Below are 10,385 nucleotides of genomic sequence, written 5' to 3' on the forward strand. Positions count from 1 at the left end.
GGGGGCCTGAGCCCCCCATCCTCCTGCTCACCCGTCCCATGCTGCACGCCTGGTGGCCCAGGGTGGGTGGCAGCTCCCAGCAGGGCCACCGTGTGCAGTGGGAGGCCGTTAGCTTTGCTGCTGGAGCTTGGGGGAGAGGGCGGCGGGAGCACGGCCGGGCATTGGAGTCTCTAGTGTCAAACAGAAGGGTTGAGCGCAGGCTGCTGCCTCTCCTGCAGCACAGCCTAGCAGGACACGCCGTCCAGCTGTTTCCTTTGGCGAGGCTTGTCAGGATTTAGACAGATTCGCAGTTCACCCTCTGTTAATTCTGGTTGAAAATTAGTAGAAGAGACTCTATAGAGTGGGATGGGAGGGCGCTGAAGCGGTGCAGGGGGAGGAGCGGAGCCAAACAACTTGCAGGCAGAGCACCAGCCATCACGTGTGCCGGCTTGCCTTTGGAAAGCAGGTTACAAAGCCGACCCCAGCTCAACACAGAGCAATTCTCGGGGCAATTAAAGCTCTTGCAAACCTGGCTGCTGCCTCCTGACCCCGCGTCCTTACACCCAACGTACATGCGAGGGTTCATGTAAGCATCAACCCTCTCTTTCTTTTTTAAGGTTTAAGCTAAAAAATTCTCCCCTGCTGTGTACCCAAAGCTCTGGGGTTTGAGTTGATGTGTGGGAAACCCAGGTTTGGTCAGCAGCCTCTGGTGCCACCTCGGGGCACGTGTGCCAGGGGACAAGGCCACCCCACCGCGGCATTTGCACAGCCGGGGAGGGAGCGGCAGGGCACAGCCAGCTTCAGAAAGAGGAGGCAGCTGCAGGCAGATGTGGCTGAACATCCCCACAGCCAGCCCAAGCGCTCAGGTTTTTTAGGACTCGCAAATGAGGGCTCACAGGCCCTACAGCAAACGAGCCGCAGGGGAAAGGACGGGACGGGGATGCTTTTCCCTACGGGGTTCCCAGGTGGAAAAGTGCAAAGGGCAAAATCTCAGAGGAGAAACTCCTCTGGCTTCTGCTCCCCTGAGAGCTGAAGTGGAGCAGTTGCAAAGGAGTTACACCTGGTTGTAAGCCAAATGTGTGAATTGAAAGAGCCGCCTGGCATCCAGGCTATGAAACCACAGGTGCCTGTGGGAAAGGGAGACGAGCCCTCACCCCCTCAAAAGCTCGGTGCCCTGCCCAAAGCCTTACCTGGGGGATGGCAGCCAGCAGGGAGGAGGGTGTGGGAGCTGTAAGGAGTGAAAGGATGTTTATGCAAGTGGGTAAGTATATCCAGGATCAGCCCCCCAGGACTGTGCAAGCCTGGGGGTGTGCGTGGAGAGGAGTGAGCCTGACCTAGTCTGGGGATGATGAGGGTTCAGGGTCAGGCTGGAGGGTGGCTGGGGCGCAGAGGATCCTAAATAACCTGAAGCCCAGCCATGCTGGTGCTGGGCTAGTGGCTCTGGGCTGGGGGCTACCCTTGCATTAGGCTTCGGTGCCTTGTGCCAGCACTAGCTGCAGTCCAGCTGCTGTCTCCCGAATCTGTCTCCCTGGATGAGAGTGATTTATATGCCCAAACTATGGCAGTTTGCAGTGAGTCCCTGTGTGTGTCCCCCATCCCAGCCGCTGGCAGTGGGGCAGGGGACCCATTTGCAGTCCCCTTTGCAAGGAGCTCCCTGTTGCTCTTCCCTGGGGAGCAGCAAGCGTGCGTATTGCCCCCTCTCTCCCCTTTGTGCACCCCATGCTGTGCCTGCCAAGAAGTTGAGTTTTCTGTGTGCAGAGGCTACCAAAACAGGTAGTCAAGAGAGGGCTCCTGTGCCGGGGCAGTGGGGACTCCCATGCGGAGTGGGGTGGGAGGTCTGCAGCTGCAGCATCCTTTGCAACCCCTCGCTGGGATGGAGAACTGGGGGAATGGTTCTTGCTGGAGGAGGAGGGGGTGCCGTTGGGAAGGGTGGCTTCTCCCCATCCTATAAAGCCTGGCACCTCCCTGGGGAGCATCAGCAGCCGATCAGGCTCTGCTGGGGGTCAGGGAAAACCCCAAACAGTGGGGCTTGGTTGCCACCTTCTGCTCTGTGTGATGGATCTGGGAGAAGGGCAGGGCTTAAGATCTCTGACCCCTTGGATGTTTCCCTGTATTAACAGCTTGTTTCCGCCTAAAACACCCCGTCTGTCACATTGCCATCTGTCCCTCCAGGCAGGGGTACGAGCAGTCATTCCTGATGATTTAAGGCTTAGCTAATGTTATAAATATTATCTAAAAGCAAGTGACAGTTCAAGGCATAATCCCAGGCTGATGTGTAGCTAGGTGGCCCATCTGAATACAAGAAAAGCAGGAGATTCGGACCTGTGATGCAGTTATTTGGTTGTGCTGCCAGTATTTAGATTGAGACCTGCTGTGTGCATCCATCTGGAGCCTGTGAGAGGCGGTGGGTCCCACAGGGAGCAAAAGTTCAGCCTGGATTTTTAAGGGGAGTAAGGCATGGGCTTGCTTTTTGGCAGCAGGAGAGGAAAGGTATTTCGGGGGCTGAACACACCCCAAGGGAAACACATGTGGTGAGCCACCAGCGTGGGCTCTAAAATACCCATTACCAGGCAGGAGCCCCTTCCCCGAGCTGCAGATATCGGGAAGCTCATGGGGCTTTTAAAGCCGGGGGGGGGGAGGCAGAAAGGGGCTGCGTGGTTCCCTCCGTGCCAGGAGAGAAACCCTGGTAAACGTGAGTGTTGGGAGACTGAGCAGGGGCTGAGGGGCTGCAGTGCGAGAGATGTGCCCTAAAATAAATGAGTGCAAGGCACCAGGGATACAAGAGCTGTGAATCTGGTGGTGTTAATGCTCCTATTATTGTTAATATTACTACTATTGCTGGCTAGGAAACAGCATGGACTTAATGGCTGAAAGCAGCAGTGAGAGCAGGTGCTAGGAATGGTTTTCAGGGCATTTATTTCCCCCCAGGAGTGTGTTTCAGCAAGGGGCAGCTGAGGCTGGATAAGGCGAACGAAGGCTTTGTGCAGCATGGGGCAGGGGGAGCGCACAGCCCAGCAGCCGTGACAGCATCCTTCCTCTCCTGTGGCAAAGTCCTGCTGGCAGGAGAAGCTGACCCTGGTCTGATGGGCTATTTTTAGTCCAGTTCCCTGAAGAAATGAAGGTCATGAGCTCGTGATGCTGGTTTCCTCCTTCCGGGCTGAACCCACGGGTTATATCTAACTGCCTACAGCATGCAGCGAGGGGCTTGGCAGAAAACCAAGGCCCCCAAAAGCTTCATGAACACTAGCGGCTCTGCTAATTAGCAGTCTCTGCCTGGTGGGACTGTGCCACAGACATGGGTGGAGGAGGGAGCGAGGGGGTGGAAGACACCACAGCCTGCCTAGCCTGGCACCCAGTCCCGACCACGGTAGGAAGACCACCCTCCTGATGCCTCCTCCCAGCCGCGGGGAACACATGCTCCTGTTTGCGCTTGGGCTGTTTTCACTGCCCCTGTACTGCCTGGGGTTTCTCTGCTGTGTAAATAGGTTGAGAAATGGAGGAGGGTATGAGTGTAGGGCTATGCAATGTTCAACTGGATGAATTATTTTTGCCCCAGACAAATGTCAGCAGTGGCTTTACAGCTGCGTTCTTGCCTGTTTACTGTGCCACTGCCATGGACCATTTGTCTCAGACTTTAAACATCTTTTACCGATTACTCCCTGTATTATTTTTCCAGAAACCAAACTAAAGCTTACATAACCACCCCTTGTTATGCAACCCGCCATTCAAGTTTTGTTTGCTGGGAAACAATGCGTTTGTTTTCTCATTCTTTGTCCTTTTCATTGGGGAATATTTATCCTTTCTATATGTCATTGGATTCGTCTTTCTTTTGCAGTTAGGTGATGGACTTCTGCCGGCCTCTTAATGCGCACTGGTTCTGCTTTCACACCCTTGCTTGAACTTAAGGTAACTTGTCACGTCTGATGTGAATGGGTGCGGAGGTACCGACTGCCACATGCTGAGGTTAGTTGTGCTCCTGCCATTTCAACGGTTGCTAGCTTTGACTCTTAGGATTTGGTTCTCCCCTGCAACTAATTTGGAATAAAGATTGAGGTTTCTGATAGCCGGTACCCTTTGTGTGTCTTACTACTTCTCCTCTGCAGTACAGAATGTATAGTAGCTGCTATAAAAACTAGAAGGAAAAATTGGGCTTATTAAGTGGTATGTAAAATGCATTGGGCCAATTCTGAATGCTTTCAGTGAAGAAACTAGAAATGCAAGGAACCTTGTACTGTACAGATTATGGCTATATATTAGTCAACATGTCATGTGTCCCCCCTGACACGTGTTGATGGCTTAAGGCAGCAGTTCAGAATGGCATTGAAGGCACGTTATGGTGTTAGGGATGCTGTTCTAAGAAAGGCTGATGTAGGATCTGTGGCTTTTCACTTGATGTCTCAAGTTAATGTGGTAATATAACCTAATATATAATGAGAGAAGCTCTGTAATGGGAGATGCACATTCATTCAGTCTTAGGCCACAAACTGCTCACGGCAAGGCAGTCAGGGTGGCGGCACTCTAGCTTTCCTTGGGTAGCACTGAACTTGCCTCAGTAAGCAAGATCAGGATAATGTCACAGCACGTGAAAGCTAATCCACTTGAACAGCAACGCAACTACTTGCATATACAATAATCCGGTGGTGGGTTTGAGCATGCCAGTTCATAAACTGCCTCATTTAGCAATGGAGACAAATTACCACCTTCATGCTATAGCCTGATGGTGGGTTGTTTCCTCCCTCCTGCAGAACACGTGCATATGACAGGCAGCAATCACTTGACTGGCTGGCAAGTGGCTTTTCAAAAGTAGCTTGACTGCTTGGGAAGTTGAATACTTTGCCAGGAATTCTTCTGAGAACAGCAGTATGCTTCAGCATGTGCTTAAACGTCCAGTGACCTCCAAATGATGGAGCTGATGATTTTGCTCTAACTCGGGCTTCTATCTCCCCAACACACAGCTATTTGTGATATCATAATGGATCCCTAAAGGGAGCTTCACAGCATCCCTGTGAGCCTAACAGCAATAGGCAGTGCCAGGAGGTTGGCTTGTTACATCTGGAAAACAAGAGTACCTGTTCAATGACTTGTGAAAGCTAGACTGTAACAGTTATTGGACATGCCTGTACATGAAGGAAGCAGTTCAGCGCTTTGCTCTAGACTTCATGCCAATATTGACCTCTGAGTACATGTATACACCCACAAAATTACTGCTCCCTGTTCAAAGCATACCCTTGCTATTCATGAAAGCATTAAATAGCATGGCAGTTAGGCAACAGGCTGAAGTTTTCAGAGAGGTTGCAAAAGCAGCACTGAGATTCTCTTACAATGACTTCTGTCAAAGACCTGAATTATTAGATGGCTTACTGGTAAGCAGTTTTCACCCTGTTTTCAGTCTAGCTCTGAGTGCACGGGAGAGCAGACCATGCAGACTTAAGAGACATAGGCAGCCGGAGGCAACTTGCATCTACCACCTGCACAGTGGTAAATGTGCCTTCCTTTCCCAGCCACCACATCACCCTGCCTCTTTGGGTTTCCAGATGTCAAGCAGTCACAAAATACCACTTACTAAATTCCCATTAGCACTTTCCCCCCTCTTAATAGCGAGCACCATGCTGAACACCAAAGGGGGAATACTTGTGCACAAAACTACAAAGGAAGAGTACGGCAGTAGAGGGAGACAGCATCTAGCAGAACCCATTCTAAATGCCTGCCTCCAAAAAAAACCAGGTGCAAGCTTATTATACAGCATTTCTTAAGTAGTATACTCTTGCTTATGTTTTAGTGTGCATGTAGTACTGTATCTACATGTTTTCAAAAGCTGTCAGGTAGAAGCTCACAAGGAGCTATAAATATCCATTTTCTCTTTTCATAATAAACCCATCCCTTGTAGTACACCAGGAAACACTACTGAAGTTCTTTTGGTATACGCTCGTTGAAAAGGCAGTAGTTCAGCTGAAGGGCATTAAGCTGTCGACTGCTGTTTTTATTCTACCAGATGCCCTTCCAACCACTGACACTTCAGTTCCACTTATGGGAGTTAAGTGCAGAAGCACACAAACCACAACTGGGCATAATGGCTCTAGAAGTTTATTTTCAGAGCTTAGTGCTTCAACTATGATTAAAATACTTATTAAGCAATTTTACTTATTAAGCAATTTAAAAATGCTTCTGACTGGGTACTAGAACTAGACAAGAATATAACTAACACCATTACTTTCATGCACTGACAGATACAAGTTTGCTCATGCCACTGAAGTAGGATCTCTCCCGTTCACTCATCACTTCAAAATGTAGGGGTCTTCTACAGAAGTTGCATTCAGCTGACGAATGTGGTTTCAGCTCCAGACCAACATCCTTCCATGTAGCCAGCAGTTTTTCTAGTAGGAACAGAAGAGTTCATCAAGATTAGTGGATTGCTTTAGAGAAGCAGCAAAAGAGAAGTGTCAGCATGCTTATTCTCCTAGCAAGTGAGGAGGGATAACAGGAATTCACTGTGACATAGTTTACCTCTTGTGTGAGGTGACTGGGCTGCAACTAAGTCTGAGCTATCCTCATACTACCTCTTCTGACAGGATCAAGAAGTAGCTACTTTCTCTGGACAGATCCGTGTTTAAGACAGGTTAACAGCTCAGCCGAGGAGAGCAGATTTCTTTGGACCCCATGTAACAAATTAAGATTTGTTTGGACAATGCATGAGCAGAGCCCCAGCAGAGGTGGCTGTGACAGAACCGGCTGGGTACAGGACTGCGCTGGCCTCGCACACTTCATTCCAGGTCGCAGTGCACTGGCCTTCATAGGCCATGCTCAAAGCAGGTTAATTGCAGAAGTATGCGCTATGTATGCTGCAGCAGTGGAAAGACACTGTCCAGCTAGTGACATCTAAAACTTAAGTATTTCCTAGTCTCATCTTTAGTATAAAGACTGCATAGACAGCCCAGTATTATCGCACTGATGCAAGAATCCACTTACCGAGAAAGTAACTCATCATCTGTGGGGTGTGGTGAGGTGTAGGGGCAATACGTAGCAGCTCTTCTCCGCGGGGCACGGTGGGGTAGTTGATTGCTTGGACATAGATGCTGTGCTGGCTCATCAGCTTGTCACAGATCTCTGTATTTTTAGCAGCATCTGCAACCTAAAGTTCAAAATTGTACGTTACAAGATCAACCAAAGCATGCAAGGTGGCAGAACTGTCAGCCCAACTTAGCTAGCCACAAGAATCACAGTTAGTCTTCCTTGTGCCACTATAAATAGCATACACATCAGAAAGAAGAGCTAGAAGTTTGTTCTGTAGAGCCCTCTGGGCATAAGCACAGCATTGCAGCCTAGGTGGGTAGCTGTTTATACCCGAACTCTTCTTTTTACTAGCTTGTTACCAGTCTCTTTGCCTTCTGTACACTGGTTTATCATTCTGCTTCACAACAGTTACAGCAGGCTGGGGTCAACTTAAGCCAGACTCCTAGCACATCATTGCTGAATACTAGGACAGGTTTGAACTTTGTGGGTGTTAACTAATACCTGAAAGTGTAATGTGATCATGGACAGGAAAACAGGCACCACAGTCCTGTGTCAGCAATATCCTGCATACTCACCCTTATAGGAATGATGTGGCTGGGGCAGTGCACCACAGGAAGCCCCGCATCCATCAGCATCTGTCTCATAAGCTTCACATTCCGTTGGTGCTGACGCCTCAGAACTCGCCCCTCTGCACTCTTCAGAGTTCGGACGGATTCTAGGGCACCAGCTAAAAGCATGGGTGGCAGGGACGTTGTGAAAATAAAGCCAGCAGCATATGAACGAACAGTGTCTATCAGAGAACTTGTACTGGAGATGTATCCTCCTACACAACCAAATGCTTTGCCTGAGGAAAAAAAAAGCAATCAAGCTTATTCCTTCCACCCATTAGAATGGCTTGAAGTAGTATAGCCTTTCTTTGTTTTCACTTGAAGGAATGAGTTATTTTGACTACATATTTAACGTAGTCATGGCAGGCAACAATTCTAGTTTTCTTCTCCCCCCCCCCAATCTTGTATTTACTTGGCCCACGTTACAGCTTTGTTTTTAAGCCAATCCTGGTAACATGGATCTAGTTACTAGACAGCAAGGACAGTTCAAGACCCTCTCAAATACTCAAGTTTTGATTTTGGGGAAGACCTTAAGTCCAATCATCAAGCATAGACTTCAGTACTGACCCCAAGAGATCTACACTAAGTCTCTCAGCAGATTTAAAATAATCTGTTCCAGAGATGCTAGAAATAGCCTATGCACCTAAGGAGCACACAAGATGGTTACTGTAATTGTGTGGTCAGTATCAGCCCCCCTTTCCAAATACAGGGGGATGTTCAGGTACCAGAACAGAGCCACAGGTAGAACTAGGGTGTCCTGGTTTCGGCAGGGATAGAGTTAATTTCCTTCCTAGTAGCTGGTACAGTGCTGTGTTTTGGATTTAGGGTGAGAACAATGTTGATAACACACCGATGTTTTAGTTGTTGCTAGGTAGTGTTTACACTAGTCAAGGACTTTTCAGCTTCCCATGCTCTACCGATGGAGAAGGCTGGAGGGGCCCAAGAAGCTGGGAGGGGGCACAGCCAGGACAGCTGACCCAAACTGACCAAAGGGATATTCCATACCATGTGACATCATGTTCAGTATATAAAGCTGGGGGAACAAGAAGGAAGGGGGGGACGTTTGGAGTGATGGTGTTTGTCTTCCCAAGTAACCGTTACGCGTGATGGAGCCCTGCTTTCCTGGAGATGGCTGAACACCTGCCTGCCCATGGGAAGTGGTGAATGAATTCCTTGTTTTGCTTTGCTTGCGTGCGTGGCTTTTGCTTTACCTATTAAACTGTTCTTATCTCAACCCATGAGTTTTCTCACTTTTACCCTTCCGATTCTCTCCCCCATCCCACTGGCGGGGAGTGAGTGAGCAGCTGCGTGATGCTCAGGTGCCAACTGAGATTAAACCACAACATAGGGTGTGTCTGGTGAATGCTTCTGTTTTTATTAGGCTGTAACCCAAGACTGTAAGCAAGTTTCAAAGCCATGAACCTCCCTGGTAAGTTTTATTAATGTTTTGAAAGCTGTTTAAAAACAACTTCCCAATTTGCAGCAGTAAACTTACTCCTAAGCCTGCATTCTACTCTGGTAACAGCAGTTGCTTCAGTTCTTGCCAAATCTCTTTACGTAACTCCTCATCTCAGGTTTCTAGGTTAGGAGCACTCCATTTCCACATAAAAGAATTAAGTACTACTAAAAATAGGGTACTACCCTACTAGCATTCTCACCTGAATTTATTCTTGCATTGTATAATATGCCACTGGAGGACCTTTTGCTAGCTTGTTTAAAGAAAAAAAAAGCCTACCTTAACTGGTTTGTAAGGCAGTGTAAGCAGCTTAACACAAGCTTTTCCAACTGTGGGGCATACTTAAATCCTTTGGGCTTTTTGAAAAATCCTAGCCCCCCAACAGCCCTTAGCAAGTTCACTTGAATAGACTGATTTTGAGTTAACCCACTTAATTTGGCTGCTTAGAAGCTTTGCCGCCTTAGCTTCTGTAAAAGCACCAGGCCATACATACCAAGCGTTCCAGAGATGATGTCCATCTTGTGCATGATTCCATCCCGGTCTCCTATACCACCACCTCGAGCTCCATACAGCCCCACAGCATGCACTTCATCCACAAAAGTGATTGCCCCATGCTCGTGGGCCACATCACACAGCTCTTCCAGAGGACAGACTGCACCTAGGAACCAAAGCAGTGACTGGCAGTTTAGGATTCCCTGTACTCAGCTTGGGTAAGTATCAGAAGTACCCCCAAGCACTAGGCATTTCAGAAGACTATTTTCATGTAAACCCTTATAGCACTGTACACTTTTAAAATACAGACAATTTGAGCACTGACTACACTGGAAGGGGAGAGAAAGGTTTGATGTCAGCTTACCATCCATTGAGTGAACAGTTTCAAATGCAACAATTTTAGGGGTGGATGGATCAGACTTCTTCAACAGTTCTCGAAGATGGCTGACATCGTTATGGCGAAATATGTGTTTTGGCACCCTGCTGTTTCGGATCCCCTGGATCATGGAGGCATGGTTTCCAGAATCGGAGTAGATCTCACAGCCTGAGGAAACAGCCCAGTTATACTTTAAGTATAGAAAGCTTTAACTGATTCCCAGCATTGCTTTGTGTATGGGAAGTGTTCAGGCAACAAGGGTAGCATGTTCTAGAAAGTAATACTCTTCATGAAAAGAGCAAGTTACAGATCATGAAGCAAGAATAATATTTAAGGCTTATTTTAGGTGTTTAACACAAACTTGAGCTTAAGGAAGTAATGAAGGGTTTTTCCAAGTCTTTAATATTTTAATCTAACCCTCCTAACAGGGGAGAAGGGGGGGAGGGGGAGACTAAATTCCTGC

General features: G+C 48.2%; 1 protein-coding gene across 1 annotated transcript in view; it reads right to left on the bottom strand.

The window, feature by feature from the left end:
• Window positions 1–6,047: 6,047 nt before the first annotated feature.
• Window positions 6,048–10,385, bottom strand: part of ALAS1 (aminolevulinate, delta-, synthase 1) — a 7,022-nt gene continuing 2,684 nt past the window's right edge. Inside the window, exons 5-9 of the mRNA XM_009321845.1 lie at window positions 9,911–10,090; window positions 9,548–9,712; window positions 7,566–7,834; window positions 6,946–7,108; window positions 6,048–6,353 (exon numbers count right to left, since the gene is read on the bottom strand). Coding sequence (XP_009320120.1) covers window positions 6,193–6,353; window positions 6,946–7,108; window positions 7,566–7,834; window positions 9,548–9,712; window positions 9,911–10,090 — 938 coding nt within the window. The 3' untranslated portion in view covers window positions 6,048–6,192. The remainder of the gene's footprint in view (window positions 6,354–6,945; window positions 7,109–7,565; window positions 7,835–9,547; window positions 9,713–9,910; window positions 10,091–10,385) is intronic.

Source organism: Pygoscelis adeliae, unplaced genomic scaffold (assembly GCF_000699105.1).
Source record: "Pygoscelis adeliae isolate BGI_AS28 unplaced genomic scaffold, ASM69910v1 Scaffold94, whole genome shotgun sequence".
NCBI lineage: Eukaryota > Metazoa > Chordata > Aves > Sphenisciformes > Spheniscidae > Pygoscelis > Pygoscelis adeliae.